General features: G+C 47.3%; 3 protein-coding genes across 3 annotated transcripts; 2 read left to right on the forward strand and 1 right to left on the reverse strand.

Annotated features, from left to right (window-relative positions):
• The first annotated feature begins 2,757 nt into the window (after positions 1–2,757).
• LOC117589038 (sentrin-specific protease-like) lies at positions 2,758–5,528 on the forward strand. Its single transcript, XM_034280666.1, has 5 exons — positions 2,758–4,079; positions 4,144–4,215; positions 4,280–4,351; positions 4,416–4,487; positions 4,552–5,528. Exons 1-5 carry the CDS (start codon positions 4,046–4,048, stop codon positions 5,373–5,375), a joined length of 1,074 nt encoding a protein of 357 aa, XP_034136557.1. The 5' UTR covers positions 2,758–4,045; the 3' UTR covers positions 5,376–5,528.
• Positions 5,529–9,595: 4,067 nt separating this feature from the next.
• On the forward strand, positions 9,596–11,138 carry LOC117589092. Its single transcript, XM_034280730.1, has 2 exons — positions 9,596–9,697; positions 9,785–11,138. The coding sequence occupies exon 2, from the start codon at positions 9,814–9,816 to the stop codon at positions 11,101–11,103; it is 1,290 nt and encodes a 429-aa protein (XP_034136621.1). The 5' UTR covers positions 9,596–9,697; positions 9,785–9,813; the 3' UTR covers positions 11,104–11,138.
• Positions 11,139–12,626: 1,488 nt separating this feature from the next.
• LOC117589091 lies at positions 12,627–18,158 on the reverse strand. Its single transcript, XM_034280729.1, has 3 exons — positions 17,761–18,158; positions 17,384–17,684; positions 12,627–13,740 (listed from the first exon to the last, which is right to left on the reverse strand). Exons 1-3 carry the CDS (start codon positions 17,924–17,926, stop codon positions 12,804–12,806), a joined length of 1,404 nt encoding a protein of 467 aa, XP_034136620.1. The 5' UTR covers positions 17,927–18,158; the 3' UTR covers positions 12,627–12,803.
• Positions 18,159–19,428: the final 1,270 nt, after the last annotated feature.

A 19,428-nucleotide genomic window follows, 5' to 3' on the forward strand; every position in this document is an offset into this window, starting at 1 on the left:
TGCACGAGTTTTGTTGCTGCTTCTGCTTCCGCTTCTGCTTCTGCTTCTGCTGTTGTTTCTGTGGCTCTTGTTTTCTGGCTTTTTGGCCAGAAGTTAATTGAACTGCAAACCGCCCACGATATTTATATGAGTCTCGCAAGGGCTCTGCCGGCCGGCGACCACGACACTTTTTGGTGGCTACAGATTGGATTGCATAGCCACAAAATCAATGCATCAAAAAATAGTGGATAAAAAGGAGATGTGCCCCAGTTAAAGCCAGATGAAAAATGTTACCAAGCAAAGGGCACAGCAAAAAAAGGCCAGTGGAGAGTGGAAAATGTGTAAAGTCATTGGCAGAAAGGCCGAGGCGAGTTGAAGGCCAAGACCGCACTCAAAACTGGACACGCCCAGGACAAACAAACAAAAAAAGACCAAAGCCTGAAAACTTGAAAAATAAAGGGCGGAAGGATAGGAAAATTCATTTGAATGAGCAGAGCGAGAGAGCGAAGCTCATGAATAAAAGAAAACATGAACTCGGGCGGCAGGACAGTTAGGGCCACGATGCCCGGCCATTGCCGTTTAAATGTTCATCAAAACGTCTTAAGAAATGTTTTTATTTTCTCTGACAGCCGCAAAGAGACACAGAGACGGAGACTGAGAGGCTGAGAGCCATCGTGGTGCATGCAGCAGCGACATGTGCATATTTAAGTGCAGTTTGCACACTCTCTCTCTCTCTCTCTGAGTAAAAACTAGGAAAAACTTTATCTGTGGCTTGCATTGTATGCATATTGTTTGGGAGAGTCCCTGCTCTGCCCTGCTACGCCCGCATGTGCAGGATCTACATGTGTGTATTGTGTGTCTCCTTCTTGTGTGCTTAGTCATTGTCTTTTGCGTCCCATCGCGCACCCACTGCCGCAGGGCAAACTTCCTCCCAAGCTGCACAGCCCCACCCTGCCGCGTCTCGCAAATGTCTAGTCGCAACAAGAAGAAACACAGCCCGCATCTGAGGAACGAGATTCGATCTCCGGGATACCCGCTTATCCGGTGGAAAATATCTATGAAATTGGCACAGGGCTTATCTTTGTGGCACTAGCCAATCCTGCCACATGTTACATGCACCTCAACTGATGCAACATACCCTTGCTGCGTGTGTCTACTGCTGGGTGCCACAAAATTTCCATTGCATTCTTTTTGCGTGGAATTTCAAACATTTTTCTTGTAGCTTTGTGTGTTGCGAGGTTAAAGAACAAAAATATTTTCGCTATTTTGCGGCGGCAGAAGGGAAGAGGAGGGTGCAGGCAGAAGGCAGAAGGCAGACAGCTGGCAGGGCAGCGGGGGAAAATGTAAAATTAGAAAATGCAATTCGCTTGGACAGGGCAGGATGTGTTGGGTACAGAGAAAACATTTCTTGGTGCAGAAATTAATAAATATTAAAGCTGAAAAGGGAAAGCTTGAGGACGAGAGAACAATTAAACTGTCCATCACTTGGATGTGAATTTTATTTCGTGGCATTCCATTCATCGACTGGCCATAAATGAATCATTTTCAGTTGCGTTGTTGCCACGAAGATGTCGTCGAATGTCAGTCCTCGCCGTTCGACCGACTATACACGGACAATATATATTATTAATATTAATACGCATCGCATTAACAGGGTTCGGGGGCATAATAAATTAATTATGTGAGTCCGCTTGCAGCAGATCCTTTTGATGCCTGCCGCCGCCTCCTGCCCGAGGCACTTCCGTCAAGTAATTAAAAATCGTTGCTCGAACAAAATGTGAATTTATTGCAGAAGCGATCGGCGGGGACATGTGTAAATCATTTCAAATAGATGTCTGATTTTTTCGCACAATTATTGCGGCAGTTCCTGTCACTGGCACTCAATGAAGAATAACGATGACAGGACATAATTATGTTGCCAGGATGCTAGTAGTTATTTTTTGTGTTTGTTAACTTTTTCCTCTGTTCTGTTGAATGTTCATTAAATCGTTGATTTGCTGCCCAAATGAATGGCAGGCACTGCCCAGCTCTTTGGCTAAATGAATTCATCAAAAAGTGTTCCATTGGGTGCGTTATATTTATCCTTTCATTATCCTTTTTGCTGCGGGGGGAAACCTCTGTTCAAAATTAATTTTTATTGCATTTTCGAAAAACAATTTTAAATATTTTGCAACGAGTCAAAAGTGAAAAACGAGCGACGGCCAAACCGCACGACTGGACTCTGGACTCTGGGCTAAAATTTCATTTTCCAGCCAGCACACAAAGTGGTAAGGGAGTGGAGGGTTGGGGGGGATAGCGCTGGTAACAATGGGTTCCTTTGCCTTTTTTGTTGCCTTTCATTTTATTAAAAACTACGAAAAAGCAAAGGCAAAGACAAAGGCAAGCCAAAGACTGATAGATGAATGCGGAACACATCGCCAGGCCATGCCCTGCCCTGCCATGCCCTGCCCCATAATGCTGGCCAAAATCGGGGCACAAGCAGTAAATATGAACTGCCCGGCCAGTGTGTGAGTGGGGGGTAGGGAAGTGGATAGTGCCACACAATTGGAACCATCCGCACCGCCCCCACCACCAAATGCAGGCCGCCCTCTATGCAGGCCATTAATAATACGCTTACGCGCTTTTGTGTCCATGGGCTGTGTGTGGGTTTGGGTATCTGTGGGGCCAGGGCCGCCGCCAGTGGCAGGACAGAGGCATTTTTTTGTCGCAAGGCTGGCGCCATACAAATATCGGGGGGGGGTAGAACAGGGGCAGTAGACAATATATTCATGCCAGGCGCAATGCAGTTTTGTTTTTTGTTTGCCCCTTTTCCTTTTTAGCGATATTGAAAAATACGAGCACATATCTGTAGTTTAAGATGTGACGACACACAAGAGCAGCAACCGCAGGGGGGGGGGTGGTTGCTTTCCCGTAACCAGATCAAATGGCAAATGGCAACAAAAAATAAGTAAAATTTCAGAGCCAACCAGCTATGTCCTGGCCTGCTGTAATTCCTCGAGGTTTGACATTGCGCCCCCCCCGCGAAACGACAAATTGTTGTCAAATATTTGGTCAACACTTCAACAATGCTTGGCAGCAATTTGCAAACGTGCCCCTGCTGGCAGGCAGGGAGCTCTGCCCCAGCCGACTGCCAATTGAAGCCATTTTCCTTTATTTCTCCCTCTTTTTTTTGACGCTGCGTGCCGAGCGCCATCAATCGATTTGCATGAACGGAAAAATGTGAAAAATTACAATGAATAAAAAAGAGAAATGGCCAAAACGCGTGGTGGTGAGGCGGCTGAGGGTTGGCTTTTCGATTTGTAACAATTATTGGTCGTTACGGGCGCAAGTTTCAAAAACCAATTCGTGTGTCGTGCCGTGCCCGAGCTCCAATTATTGCACCGTTTTGTGGCATACTCTGTGGCACGGCATGCTCCTGCTGCCAGGCATAATACCTCTTTTGCGCTAGTAACAATAAACAAATATTATTGACATGCAAAAATGCCACAAAAATGTCAGGAAATATATTCATTGAATAGCAAGCAGCAGGCCAGGAAATGGTCAAACTGGAAACTATTTCTACAGCAACATTAAATCTACATCCAATTAAGTGGCACCTTTCCAGGGGGTTCCAGGCGGTTGCTGGACTTGCTCCAATTGTTTGGAAATTGCCGTGGGCATAATTTTCATTAGTGCCAAATTTCAGCTCGCAGTTTATTTTTAATTGAAATCCATGTTGACACTTTTATGCGTTTTTGGTAGTCCTTTTTTGGTTGATTTTAGGCTTCCGTTTGGCTAAAATGTTCAACATTTTTCGCCCAAAAACATTTTCACAGTTTATTTATTTAAATTTATTGGCTTTGCTCTGTCGGGGGTTAAGCACATGACATTTCAATTTTCAACAATTGCCATAAACCGATACTATCGCCATTTTCGCCAAGCATCAAAGCAGGCCTCCAAGAGTGAGTCGACACTTTTTAGCTGGCAACAAATGTTGCAAGAAATTTCCCTTTGTTTGTTTGGAAATTATTATTAAGTATTTGCGAAGATTCTGTTGGTAATTTTGAGCATTGAGCAGAGTGAGATAATGAACACCGAAACCGAAACCGAAACCGAAAACTGTAAGCGGATTTCTTATGCGAGTTTTAACGTGCAGAAAGTTCCTAGACAAAATAATCATTCCAGCAATCGTGGAGATCTTAGATTCATCGGAAGATGAGCAGGAGTCGGGCTACCAAAGCTACCAAACCGAAAACTGTAAGCGGATTTCTTATGCGAGTTTTAACGTGCAGAAAGTTCCTAGACAAAATAATCATTCCAGCAATCGTGGAGATCTTAGATTCATCGGAAGATGAGCAGGAGTCGGGCTACCAAAGCTACCAAACCGAAAACTGTAAGCGGATTTCTTATGCGAGTTTTAACGTGCTGAAAGTTCCTAGATAAAATATTCATTCCAGCAATCGTGGAGATCTTAGATTCATCGGAAGATGAGCAGGAGTCGGGCTACCAAAGCTACCAAACCGAAAACTGTAAGCGGATTTCTTATGCGAGTTTTAACGTGCTGAAAGTTCCTAGACAAAATAATCATTCCAGCAATCGTGGAGATCTTAGATTCATCGGAAGATGAGCAGGAGTCGGGCTACCAAGGTGTGCCCGAGGCCGTCACAATTATTTGTCCAAGTTCTGACTCCGAACCGGAGGAGGTACACTCCGATGAAGCCAACCCAACAATGCCAAGACGTGCCACGCGTCTCAGCAAGGATGATCTGATGCTTGCAGAATCCCTGCTGGTTGGCCAGGACTCGGAAAAGATGGTTGAAAAGTTTAAGCTGTCCATTTACCGCGGAGATCTGCGTAGGCTTGCGCCCAGCTGCTGGCTGAATGATAATATTATCAATTTCTACCTCTGCCTGATTGTGGAACGTTCGGAGGCGCTGGACCATCCCTCGGTGTATGCCATGTCGACGTTTTTCGCAGAGAAATTACTGGATGGCGGCGGCCATGCCGCTGTGCGTCGCTGGACTCGGAACGTGAATATCTTTGCGTATGATCTGATACTCGTGCCAGTGAATCAGCATTTCCACTGGACCTTGGCGGTGATAGATATGGCCAGGCAGGCAATTACGTACTACGATTCGAAGGCGGGTGAAAATTGCAAGTTGCTCACGGCATTGGAGCGATATTTGTGCGAGGAGTTCGAGGACAAACACGGCCAGCCACTGGACCCAAGTCTCTGGGCCAAGGAACATGATGCAATGACGCCACAGCAATCCAACAACGATGACTGCGGCGTCTACCTGTGCCTCCTGGCGAAACATTTAACCGCACAGCCACGACGGTGTATCCGCAACACGAATATAGCTGAGTATCGGATAATAATGATGTTGGAAATTTACGAAAAGTGTCTAAGAGGCTAGGGAAAGTTTGGCGGATTAAAGAACTGAATTTCGCCTGTGCTGGCAAACATTTGAAACTGGCATTTCCCCCTTTTGCACATTGCTTTTTCCCATTGTCTGTCTCTGCATGTACCTTTCGCATAACCTTTCTCTCTGTGTTTGTTTTTGTTTGCTTTCTTTTCTGTCTGCAGTTGTTGCTTCTTATTGTGTTGGCATCTTTGCATCATTTTCCCTCTGCCGGCACTCTTCAGTCGCTTTTCCACTTGAGCAGCGAGCTATTCTCTGGTTGCACTCCAACGGCGCCTCAATTCGCACTTCACCTGAAGTGCTCCGCCCTCGCCCAAGCATCTCGGTGAGAATAAATGACAATCGATGGAGGGAAGCTCCTGCGGGAAGGCAGCTTCTCCTTCTTCGCACAAAACATGCACTTTCAGGGCCTCTGCAATTAAAAGTGCGCCAAAAGCAGTCAGCTTCCTCCATCCTTCACTCCTCTCGCTGTTATTTGTGTTTAATTAAAATTCTTTCGTACTTTTCGCACTTTGTGCATTGTTTATTGTAATTTTGCGAGAATTTTGTGCTGTTGTTTGCTTGCCGATTGACTGAATGACTCGCTGACTCGCTGACTCGCTGAATCCCTGACTCCCTGACTGACTGACTGAATGAATTTGCTAAAACTTTCCCTCGGGGCATACGCCGCTTTTCATTCACTTTTCCGCAATGCAATTGCAGTTTGAAACGATTTGCATATTCGTTTTTCCTCAACGCCCCACAACGCTCAACGAAAGTATTTTAATATTGTTTTGCATGCTCTCTCTCTCTCTCTCTGATATTTAGAAGCACTCCAAGTGCACTTTTCATTTTAATGATGAGCCTCGCAGCCATTCCCAAGGCAATTTCGGAGCAACATTGTCTGAAATCGCTCGAGTGGAAGGCAGGAGGAACGCTCCCAATGGATTTGCTCACGACAAATTGAATTTCCATCAACGGCAGATAAGTAAATAACATTTCTGACATCTACAAAAATTTGCACTTACCCACAAAAAAAATACGCAAGCTCGGTTGTAGCATTTGCCGGCGCTCAGGATTGCTGCAACTTAATCGAATTTATCATCCCGCCTAATCGAATTGCAAAATTCCAACACTTGCTGCAGATGCAGCTTCAATTTATATTTCTCTTGCGGCTGCTGCCTGTGTCTTGTGGGATTATTATTTATGGGATCACACGCGTGCACGAGTTTATTTTAGTATTTTAAATGCAAATCAATTGAGCGGCAGCAGACACATCTTCGTGGCTGCTTCGTAGCATGTTGCTCAATTAAATTCAAGTTAAATATCGAAATTGAAGAGGTTCTGTCTGCCACTGATTATAAGCTCGTTACCATCAATCAGAACTTTTATTATCTCTAGGCAGTCGCCATAGCCTGTGCCTGTGCGCTGTCTGTGCATCTGCTGCAAGTCACTGTCAAAGTTCGGGCACGTGCCAAACCCAGTCAAGCCCTTGCAAAAGCAATCTAATACGAGTCGAATTGAAGGTAATTTTGGGGCAGGACTCGGCGGATTTCTCAAAGGAAATATATGTACTATATTTTAATGGAAAACGAGCTGAAGGCAGGCTTCTTGCAGTAGCTTCTTGCACTGTCAGAACAATTGATGGTCCGAGAAACGTGTCTTGCTCAAAAAATCGCTCAAAATATAAGCCTTTCTGTTGGATTTGCTGCCCGTTTGCTTTTCTTTTTCTTGTTTTTGAACGCGAAACACCAAGAAGTATGTTAGTCGCGTATTAAAACACGTTACTTAATTTTAAAGTCTGCTTTTTGTGGCCAGCGCCTGGCACTTGACGCCTACAATTATTCGCCAGTTGTCTTTGCTGATTTTCAGTGAGAGTTTTTTTTTTTTGGGTGTAGATGGCCGTGCGAGCTTTCGAACCCGTCGCCTAGGTCGTTCGTTTGCAACTGAATGGCACGGCACACGGAGCGCACACGGAACACGGCGGCAAGTGCAGGCCAGGACAGGCCAGGCAGGAACTACTGACTTTGCTTCCTCTGCAATAGCCGTCGGGAATCAATGTCGTCGCGATGTGCAGCCAGTGAGGCCGAAAGGCTTCCAGTGCGAAACGAAGCAGAGCCGAAACGGAAAGAGTAGGAGCCGTAATCAGTGACAGCGAGAGAGTAGGTTCCCGAAATCAGTGGCGACGAGAGAGCAGCTGCCGTAGCCGTAGCCGTAGCCGGCATTTGTGATTCCTTTGAGTTCCCTAAAGAGAATTTCCATACCGTCTGATTAATTCTGTATTATTTCCACAAACGGAACCCATTAACTGCTCTAACGGAATAAGCAAAGCTGTTTGATGAGCCAGAGCGGGAGAGTGCAAGTGCATAGCTTTGCTCTCTCTCTGCTGACGCTCACTCTCTCTCTCACTCACTCCCTTCGCCCCTGTTGCATAGTCGGCTAATTTCATTGGAATCTCTGGAATGTGTGTTTGGGCTTTCAAGTGCAGAAATAGCAAAGCAGATTTATTCAACTGCCAGCAGGCAAAGCTGAAGGTTCTCTCTTACGGTAAACAAAACACAATCAAATAAATGGGGGGGAATGCATTTAATTATATATGATAATATTATCACAAACTAACAGCTTAATTACTGCACCCTCCGAATAAACTTTTTAATTAAACATAAATCATAATTAATTACTTTTCAAACATGTAAACACTCCACGCTCTTAAGTAAACAATGGACTCTCTTAAATTGCGTTTTGCCATAAACGAAACGAGCGAATTCCAGTGTTTATAGCACACTTTGCCATAAAACTTCCAGGCGAGAGAGCCGCGCTCTCTCGCTCTCTCTATTTCGCCGTCGTGCTCCACATTTCTGCTGACAGCTGACGTTCTGGCCATATCATTTCTCCAGCGACGTCTACTGCTTCCAGCTCCCAGCTCCCAGACGCTCCGCGGACGCCACTTTGGTGCGATTTACGAGGTGGGGTCCGAAGTGCGAAAGCCAAATGGGACACCCGTCAGAGGTCCACAGGCGTGTGGACCTGCCCCAACACTCGCCACGGGTGTGCAGCGGTATAATAAATAAGCTCGTTGCCAGAGTAGACGACAAAGAACTGCTTAAGTAATATTGTTATCTGATTGTCCAAAGCCAGAGGACAGAGTACGGGTTAGAAAAAAAATGCACAGAGAGCGGAGCACGACAGCTGCTTCTAGCGAACTTTTCTTTACCTATTTTTAGCTGCCCCTTTTGGTTCGCTTGTCTGTAATCAGCTTTCATTTAAAATCCCTTGCAAAACGAGACACACGCACGACCTGCCCCACAGACGCGCCACACTGGTGGGTGGATGGTTGGATCTGGGGGTTCTGTGCCCACCCAATCCCCCCCCAATTTGCCTAAAATCTTATATAGTTTTCATGTTCATCCGCTTACAAATGACGCAACGCGGCCTTTGCTTCCCGATACCAGGCGACGGAGGAGCACAGGACTCTTGCTCTCGCTCTCTCGCTCTCTCCTCTTCTCTGGGCTCGTGCAACGGGCTTTCGCTCCAATTCGGCATACCCTCAAGGGCTTGCAGCGCAGCCAGGTGCCTTCCTGTGCTGTCCGTGTTCCGTGTCCGTATCCCAATCCGCTGTCCGCTGTCCGCTGTCCGTTGTCCGCTGTCCGTGGCTGTGCCCTTGTCCGCGTCCTCGTCCGTGTAGGGGGCCAAATCAATTGCTTGCAACACGGCTAAATCTTTCGGATACATGAAATTTGGTTAGTGTGTTCTGCTCTGGCGCCCTGTGGCGCATCGAACGATGCCACCTCCCCTCAATCCCCGTTTGGAGATAGTAAAAGTAGAGCAGGGAACAGGCCCCACAGACCAGGCATTGATTACAACTGGCAATTTTTCAGCTTGTTGCACATTTCGCGTGTTAATGTTGCATGCGGCCACCTCGCCCGTTGGAGTGTGCCCTGCCCAGGGACACGGCGTTTGTTTTCCAAACAATGTCCGAGATAGAGAGCGAGCGAGGCAGCAGAGGAGCTGTGGAGTGGCATGACGAACGAGTATCAATGAATTGGCAACAATGTGGATAATGGTCGTGGCCCAAACACATCCAAAACCAGAACCCATCAAGGGGCTGTCGTTAAGCGCCTAGAAAATTGTCTAATTTTGGCAACTGCTTGAAAATATTTTCAGGCGAATATCAAAGCCAAGGGAAGGGCATAAAGAGCCAGCTCAAAACCCAATCGAAGACCTGTAGGAACAGCGCAAACCCAATCGAAGATCGGTCGGAAATGCAAGTGGTTCCAATTCCAGAACCTACCAAAAGGAAAGGCTGTTCCCCCATCGATCACAGGCTCAACTAATATGTGAGTATTGTCGATAAACTCTCTATTAATTCTCTCTCTAATCTTTGCTACTTTTGGGTTAACTTTCAAAATTAAATATCATTCAAGTTCCAGACACAAGCAAAACCTACAAGAAAATGTCCTTCAATACATGTGCCTGTTCCTATGGCTGTGGCTGTGTAGGTAAGCCAAAAACCGTTGAGGAGCAGCCAGAAGGGCAAGACTCAAGCAGCCGTAAAGCTGCCCAGAAAGAACCCACAAAGGGAAAGTCCAGACTGCCAGCGTCAGCGCACACATCCGACGATGAGAAGGAAGGCTACCGATACGGACACTTGGTTGGACGACAGCTGACCCCGTACGAGTGCCAGCTGGAGGACGAATTGCAGCAGCTGCAGGAGGCACTCTTCACCCTCACATCGCACTATGCCAAGGTGCAGTTCCGCTTGCGCCAAATAGCCGCCGCCTCGGACTCGGAGCGGATTGCGCTGCTCAAGGAGCTGGAGCGCATGACCAGCGAGCCACTGGATGGATCTGCTCGAGAGCAGCAGGAAAAGCTGCCCACGCTGCAGTCGGATGCCTCGACAATGGGCAGTGTGCGGGTCAAGCAGCACAAGATCATTGCACAGCTGCGGGGACGTCTCAAGAGCCTGGCCGCTGCGGTCGACGATTACTTTGTGACGGACAGAACGGCGCAGAGTCGTGGCGAGACCACTGGGGATAGTGCGGATGGATACGAAGAGGATTATGGCTTGGAGGGAGAAGAACTGCAGGGCAATGCTTCCAGAGGTACGTTTCTCTCCGAGGCTTGGTCGGACACCATCTACGCGGACACCGATAATGAGGGGCAGTCATCGCCTTCCAAATCAAAGTCAAAGCATCGCAAGGGCAAAGGCAAGAGCAAGGGAGGCAAGAACGCCCTAGGGACACCGAGAGCGCAACCAGGACATGGCGGCGCTGGTGATAGACATACCCGTGGCGAATGCAGCAAAGATTGTCCCTCGTACAAAGCGCGCAGAAAGAGTGGTTCATCCAGCAGAAGTACACCCAGAAATACATCAAGCAAGAAGGATGTGTCCCCGAATCCCGGCAGACTTTACTCTGTCTTAAGTGAAACGCACTACAAACGACACACGGGCGATGGGCTGGCCGTGAACAAGGTGCGATCTACAGCCAAGAATCACTTAGAAGCGATCCCAAAGGGCAGTCCCAGAGCCGCAAATCGCAAGCAAAAGGCAAATGCCACTCCCTCTGAAAAACTAGCCAAAGGTTGGCCACTCAGCTGGCAGTATCTGCGACTGGACGAGGGGCCCTGCACCAAAAGCTCGACGAACATTAGGAGCTCCAGCAATTTGAGTGCCGCAGCCAGCAGCAGATCTGATGGGTGGAGCGATGTCCGACAGTCAAAGCAATCGCTCAATAAATTATAAATCCAGAGTTTGCAAATATAAAAATAATTTAGACCTCAGAACTTTTAGTCGGAAGCTGACATAAAGTTCTCCTTAAAAGTTCTTCAGGCTAAATTAAGATTATAAATTTGCAATCGAATCTCTCTAATATATTTTTACAACGAAATATGAAGCCATTAAACAGCGATTGATGTCTGCGTGTGTGCGTGCTGCTGCCCTGAAATTATAGCCATGGTCATTGAACCCAGGGACCGTCAGCATCCAGACAACATGGCAGCATCGCATCCCTTAAGCGGCTCTCAAAGAAGGCCAACAAAAGGGTCCAGCCAGTCATCAATGCCATGAGAAACCAGTTCTGAGTTCTCTCGGGTTCTGTATCGTGACCGGGTACCGCTTTTGGCAATTTTCCGCGCATGCGCGACGCGATTTCTGCAGAGCTACTGAGGGTTTGAGGCAGGGCTCTTTGTTGTTTTAGGCAGCGGTCTGGCCGGGCCAATTCCCAATCTTAAGGGTTGGTTTCATCTTGCCACAGCCTCAATGTGCACACTCTGCGCTCCCATTCCCCTTGCCAACGTTTCATTCATAGCCAGATCTCTACTTCAACAGCCTGGTCCCAGGTTCTGGTTGTGGCATTTGCCCACATCTGTTGGCTCTCCTCTCTGAGCCCAGCGAGCAGAGCATCTAGGGGCCTCTGGCGCATGCGCATGCTTCGGCTCTAATCTTTTGTCTCATTGTTGACTGGTTTTTATGACGCCTTCTGTATTAATGGTTCGATATCTCGTGTGTGAAGAGGGTTTCTACGGGCCATGCATGGTATGCGTGACATCTGGCCAAATGTGCGACTCGGTCATGGGTCCATGCGGGTACAGGGGTTTGCTCTTGCCTGTTTAATGAAGTATGGAAAACAGTGAGACAAATTACAGCACAAACAATAAGATTACATACACAAATTGTTGATAGAGATTGAGGGAAGATCCTTGATTAATTTTTCTCACACGTTTTTGTGTGTTTATTGAACCAAAAATTGTTGTAATTTCTCTCCAGGATTTTAGCAAAAATATGGCAAGCGAAATGCTCTAGAAATAAAACGTTAACTATAAATATGTTTCCTGCATATGGAAATTATGGCTTAGATATAGAGTCTGTTCGAGTGTTTTGAACTAATTTGCTTAAATGACAACAAAAAATATCGAGAATTGCCACTTCGTGTAGCACTACTACTTTTTGTCTAGCTCTTTCATGTGATGAGACGTTGGTTGGGTGCATTATATGTGTACGATCTACAGTTGATCTTGGGGCTTAGAACGAAATTAACATTTACATTTACACTAAACTAATTCACTTAACCTTCTTACTCTTACTTTCTGTGTCTTTGTCTTTGTCTTTGTCTTTCTCTTTGTCTTTCTCTTTGTGTTTGTTGTGTTTCTTCTTTGAGTGTTTGCTTTTTGTTTATGCATATTTAAAATGTGTTAGTGATATGATTCCTAAGGTATAAACAGTTCCTTCAGTTGCATATTTGTTCGATTTGTTTCTTGATTCGTTTGTTTTTTGGTATGGCACAGTTTTGGCATTACTTTTCCTACGGCTTGGGGTTCGAAGCAAAGTCTATGGCAAGAAAAATCTATTTGCTTTGAGCGGCCGCATTGCATTAATCCATAATGTGAGGCTTTTCTTCTGCTACTAAAAACTAGATCCCGCAACCTTGAGCTTGAGTTCAGATTCTACTTGACAGCTCCTTCGCATTGCTGCATTTGCACGAGTAGCAGGAGTATGCGATTCATCAGATTATCCGCCTCGGAGTCCTCCATGCTGTTCAGCTTGGCCGAGATGAAGCCACAGAACTTTGAGTTGAGAACCTCGCGCACCGTTTGTGGTGGCGGCAGATCCAGTCCACCGGTGACTACAGCTGCATTCTGTTGCTGCCGCAAATGGCGATGCTGCTGCAGCATCTGCTCTTCGTAGTCATCGCCATCGATGACACCGCCGACATCAGCACCGTCTGCATCGCCGTCGTCCAGGTCCCCGTGCTCGCCATTGCGACGACGCTTACGGGAGGAGGCCACCTCATCCACGCCGGCATTGGTGCTGCCCGGTGAGTTCGAGTCGAGTATGAGGGGATAGGGAAAGTCTGCATCGATGGCCTCCAGTTCCTCCACCCCATCGGAGGCATTGCCGGCATCCGCATCGGCATCCTCGTCGCCGCTCCGCAACGAGCTCGCGTCCATGTCGTCGTAGCTCTGCTGCAGATGATGATGCTCATTCCTGGTGGAGCTCACCCGACTGTCGTTATTCGCCTGATGCTGATGGGCAGGCTGTGGCAGAGCGGGCGGCCCGCCGCCACCACCCGAACAGCTGCCGCTGCTGCTGCTCCCTGCACCGCCTACGCCGCCGCCGCCCGTCGAGAGATCCAGCTCCGGCTTCACATAGTAATCGCAATAGTAATCGTCACCGCTCGCATTCAAAGTCGAGCACTTGGACAGATTCAGTGCAGAGGCCGAGTCGTTGAAGCTTGAGGATAACTTCATTCCGGCGCCTGCTTTGCCACCAGCTCCGCCGCCCAGCAGGCTGTTGTGGTTGTTGTTATTGTGGCTGTTATTGTTGTTGTGCAGATGAGCCGCATAGGCGCTCAGGCTGAGATCTGTGGCATGAGAAGCGCCTCTGAAAAAAGGAGAAACAGAATTAGAATGAATTTAAAGACAAGAAAGCTTTGCATGAAACACGGATTTAAATCCATTTCCCTGTTTTTTCCCAACCATTCACATGAACCTACAACAGGCCATGCCAGAAATAGACCAAAATCGCAGACAACCCCCCGAAATGGTAGTCCCAAACGTGCTCAAACAAACCCCAAAGAGCAGATTCGATACAATATGGTAGTGAACATAACCAGAACCAAAATTTATTTCAATGTCCCAAAAAAACCCAGACCTTGGCTCTGTCGTTCGGGGCTGGTTTCCCTTCCTGCGTCTCAAATTTCAAGAGCATTTTCCCAAAACAATGCAGCTGCCAGGGACTCTCTCTCTGCTCTGGGTGAACGCCTGAACGTGGCTATTTTTAGCGTTGCTGTCGACCCCCAACTCCACAAAGTCGCGGCTTGGCCCAGTTGTGTGCCCATTTACAAGGGGAAGAATATGAAGAAGAGAACAACTCTCCCCCGCCCTAACAAGACACTCCACGGCTTATCTCTCTCTGTCTCTAGCAGGTAGTTGACAATTGGAAAATGTTGTATGTAAAATGATATGCCAGACAGTCAGGACTAATCAGGGCCAAATGCATTTTCACATGTTCCACTATCTCGCTCTCTGGAAGAGAGAACTCTATTTGCCTGCGGCTTCTGTGGTCTTGGCTCGAATGGTTTCCCTTGGTCTTATCAATATTTGCTTCCGCTCTGACCCAAAAAAAATACAGGACCCTGACCAGAGACCATTAGACAGTTTACACTTTTCGGGGGATTTTAGCGGGGAAAATTCCACAAATCGCGGCGTTATCTGCACTTGGTCAGATTATTCCCACCGTCGTTTTGAGTCAGAAATAATTATGATGATCGTTAAAAACAATTTCCCAATCCCAGCTTATTGATCGTGTGATAAAATGAATAATAATCCCTCCCAATTGCCTAATCGGGCACAAATATTTGGCAGTGCAAATGAAATGGGGCTATGGGATTGGAATGTGGGGGTAAACGCCCACTTTTGTGTGTGTCTGACGCACTGGAAAAACATTTAATGAAGAAGGGGAAGATCGCAAAACAGTGATTATGGGGCGTGGTTCGATGGCAGCTACCGTGGTAGTGCAGGGTGGGGAGGGAGGGCAAACAACAGTTTCATCAATTTTGCAGCTCATTTGCTTATTAAATCATAAGCGTGACACACAGACAGCCGAATGCAAAGAGCCGAACAGGAGAACATGCTCAGATGTGTGCGGCACAGCAGCGATCAAAATAATAGCAACACAGAGAACACATATCATGCATGCAAAGATTAATAGCTCAAGATTTAAATGAGAATTAGTTTTGCTACTTGGAATATTTATCCCCAAGAAAGTCTTTAGGCAAACACCGATCATAATAAATATTGCAAGAAAAATGTGTACCCACAACTTGCATTTCCATTGCTATTCATTTGACCAGAGCTGTGTTTTTACGCGTACGTGGACTCGATCGGGGAGCAGCTAGAGAGGGAGACGGAAGATGGCCGAGCAACCCCACAGGCCCGGTACTGATGTGTTGTGGCTCTGCCGATTCGCTTGTCCCCCCCGTCCGTCTGCCCCTCTGCTGCTGGGCTGGTCGTGGGCATATTTTTAACCCTGGCCGAAGTCGAAGCCAAAGCCGAGGCTGAGACTGGCTGTTCAATTGCTCACCCATACAGCCACACACACACAGACACAGTCAGCGCAGCGCAGAACATTCACACTGACATGCCTCATTTTCTCTCTCCCACAGCCGACCCGACCCGACCAACCGACCGACACTCGTCTGCGATTCTTTTCTAAACTTGGTCCACGATTGTCATTTTCATATTGCTCTCATTAATTTATCGCTCTTTCCCTGTCTCTCTTCTGTCTTCTCTATCCCTCTATTCCTTCATCACTCATACATTCTCACTGTCTCTGAGGCTCGAGCGCGCTACCACCACCAGTAGTACGTTTTTTTGTTGCTGTTGTATTTTGTTGGTTTTTGCAGCTTCCCTCAATTTTGTTTTTGGTTCAAGTGGCGATGATGCTAAGGCTAGAGGCTGGCGGCTGGAAGCTGGAGGCTGGTGGCTGATGGCGAGACCTCGCCTCTGTCGTTGTATAATGCTGTAGAATATTCGCTGCTTGGCGAGATCTGTTTTTATGGCTATGGCTATGGCGGCGGCTCAGGCGCTGTACCGGGCCCGGGCCGGGCCGAGTCCGTTCCGTTCCGTTTCTGTGTTGTCTGTTATCAGCTCAAAATAATAAAAATTTAAATATATATACATATGGACTCTTGTGTGTGTGTGTGTGTTGGTGTGTGTGGTGTGCGGGCATGTGTCGGGGCCGTCGACTGCTTGTTGCCCATGTGGGTACAGTCAATTGAAAGGAAATGGCCTTATTTCATATAAATATGTACATAAAGTACAATCCACAATCCACACACACACCAGCACACATTCTTATACAAGTTGAGCTCCATATGAGCCAGAACATTGGTCGGGGCAGACTCTCGACTGGCGGCGGGTCTCGGTCTCTGGTCTCTGGCCTGGTCATTCCTTTGTTCTGGATTGGTTTTTTCCACGTTACCGCTCCGATGTTCGCTCTACGAGTACTTAAATGTGCACACGGCCATCCCATCCACATATGCATATTTTTGTTGTTGGGCAGATGTTTTTGCTCAGATACTGAGCTGAGATTTGTCCAGAGTTCGCTATGCAAATTATCAGCGATGCTAACTGGTTAGCGTTTGAAAGGATATGAGCCAGGGTTGAGCAGGACTTGATGATTTTTCTTATAAAGTTGGCTATAAAGTTGTAGATCCAGTAAGGGTAGATCGGATTTTTTGTAACCATAATGTTTGCCTATTAGCGTGACTCATAATCCAGCAGGAAATCGATTTCAATGGCACTTGGGACAGCAGGCGCTACCCCCATGAACTGATAAGTTTCCAAGAAGTATTCCACTTCAAACAATTATGCCATTAGACTATGTATGCCACCACCCCACAACATAACAACATTCAACTTTGCATGGAATTGCTTCTCCACCGATCAGCGACGTCAACAACATTAAAACCGGGGGGAGAACACAAACCTTAGCCCCCAGACCTTATACGATATGTCAGTGTGTGTGTCTTATACGTGTGTGTGTGTCTCAGCTACAATAACAATTTATTTTAAGTGTGCCATCTTTTCGATTTCCAACCAAGATCTAGCGCATGAGTCACCACCCAAAGGAAATATAAATGAGGATCGTGTAGTAGTTTGCACCCGCGCTCTGCACACACAAAGCCACGGACAATGAGCATGAGAATGACAGACACAGACACACAGACAGAGAGACAGCCAAGCCAAGAACCAAAAGCCATTATTCATGACTTGAAGGTGCACTTTGACCACACACCCCAATGCCTCCTATGAATCGATCGAGAGGGAGCAGACACAGACGCTTATCGAAACTCTTTGTAATATTAGTCAAAAGCACGGACAATGAGTACATCAAGTGAGTGTAAGATGAGCCAGCGACATGATAAATACGAAATAACATTGAAAATATCGGAACCAAGACCCATTCATGGTCCATTTAACTCAATCGTGACACGAACACTGCCAATACGATTTGTACTCACTTTCTCTCTCTGATGACATCTCGCAGAAAATCCATGGCCTCGTACAGGCTCCACTTGGGCTTGAAGCCGTTGCCCATCATCTTGACGTGGGCCAACTCCCGACGATAGGATTCTCGCAGAGATTTGAATGCGCGCGCCACTCGGCGACCCGGAGCATTGAACTCACGTCCGATGTGCTCCCAGGCGCGGTTCTTCTCCTCCTCGGCGCCCTTGAAGTTGGGCAGACGCGAGTCCCACAAGATGGGATTGTCGTGCACCATTTGAATGAGCTTTAGCTTGTCGGAAGCATTTCGACGTACCACTACAGAGGGGGGAAAACAAAACAAACAAGAGGGGTTGATTGAGGGTATGGCGAAGGATGCGCGAGGACTACACACATTTCTTGATCTTCTGCGTGGGCGCCACAGCCGTGGAGGAGGACAGGGGCATCAGGTCCACCTTGGGCGTCATGTCCAGGGCAATAGCAGCTGCGGCTGCGCTCAGGTCCTGCAACGAGTTGGTGGCGCTGGGCGATCGGCCAGAGATAGCGCTCACGGGAGCCATCAAGATGTGCTGGAGAATCTGCAGATTTATGTTGGCGGCCAGTGTTCCGTCTTCACTTTGCACTTTTTGCACTAAGACACGACACGACAGGGCACGATCGCGGGCAGGGCGGATTTGAGGAGGCTACCCTCTCACGACCAAGTTTAAACGGCGAATAAAAACGGAAACCAAAAAAATAACAACCACCGCAACGAGCAGCGGCAGAAAATCGAGCGGCGTCGACGCTGGCAGCAAGCCCGCATTCAAAGCCAGAAAATCACGCGCACATCATGAAGGAAGGAGAGAGCGCAACAACACAACAACAAGTCCGTCCTCTCTCTCTCTGTTTCGTTTCTGTTTTTGGCTCTCAGTCTCGCGCTCTCTCTGTCTGGCACGCTGCTTAGATGGAACAAAGTGTACCGTTATCGGAGTCGGTCAGGCCGAGACAGACGACCAGGTCACAATCGAAACGTTCTCTTCTGCGCTCGCTTTGCCGCTCTCAACAGAATGGAAAAATGCCGTTTAATTGCAATCACACAACAGAGCAACAGAAAGTAAAAGCAAACGAGGAACGGCGAGCGAACGAACGCGAAAAGCAGCGACGCCAGCCAGCGCACACACACACACATTCCAGTGAATACAATCAAGAGGAGAAGAGAAACAGAACAAGAAAATGTGTGTAATACAAAAATCCGTCGACGCGTTCGCGCTTGTGTCGTCAGTTTACAGTAGCGCTGGACGAATTCGCCGTTTCTTTTCCGCGACAGAGATGGCAATGTAATACCCTACAGTGGGAGGCTTCTTAGTTCATCAGAGATCTTACCAATAAGGTATACAATTATTTTTTTTTTAATCAAATTCTAATTGGACTAACGCTGAAGGTTTAGTTGATGAATTTCTTGCAGCGGAATTTCAAGAGACATAACACAAAACTTTAGGGGCTGACAAAAATTGACAGAAAATAATGGTATCCTAAGAGAGAGTATAACCCACACTTTGGTCGACTCTTAAGCACAGAACGGTCTAGTACACCCCATTGCATACGCGTACCCTCACAGATTAAATTTATTTATTAAGAGCGGCACAAACTGTTGCCGGGACAAGCGGACTATCGGCCCACTCGCAGTGGTCCAACGCAACGTACACCAGTGTACTTCCTCAAACTCCCTCTTGTCTCACAGCAATTGCAGCACTCATTTCAGTTTCAATTTCGTATGCATCACCCTCTGCCCATCCACCAACTGCTGTGTGTGTGTGTTTGTTGTCGAGGGGGGATCTTCTGGAGGGTAGTAGGGGGCAGATTTGAGCCCGCTTAAGTAATGTGGAGTGGGGGAGGGAGGGCATGGCAACGATGAATTCGGTTCTCTCTCGCTCTCTCTGTCTCTTCTTCGCGTCTACAATTGCGTTTTAGTAGAATTGTCGTTCTGTTTGTACTGCTTTGGGTCTGTCTTTCTGCCTGCTTGCCGCGTCGTCTTGTCTTCTTTCGCTGCAGTTACCGCCGCGATTCCGATTCCGATCCGAAG

This window comes from Drosophila guanche, unplaced genomic scaffold (assembly GCF_900245975.1).
Source record: "Drosophila guanche unplaced genomic scaffold, DGUA_6, whole genome shotgun sequence".
Classification (NCBI taxonomy): Eukaryota; Metazoa; Arthropoda; class Insecta; order Diptera; family Drosophilidae; genus Drosophila; species Drosophila guanche.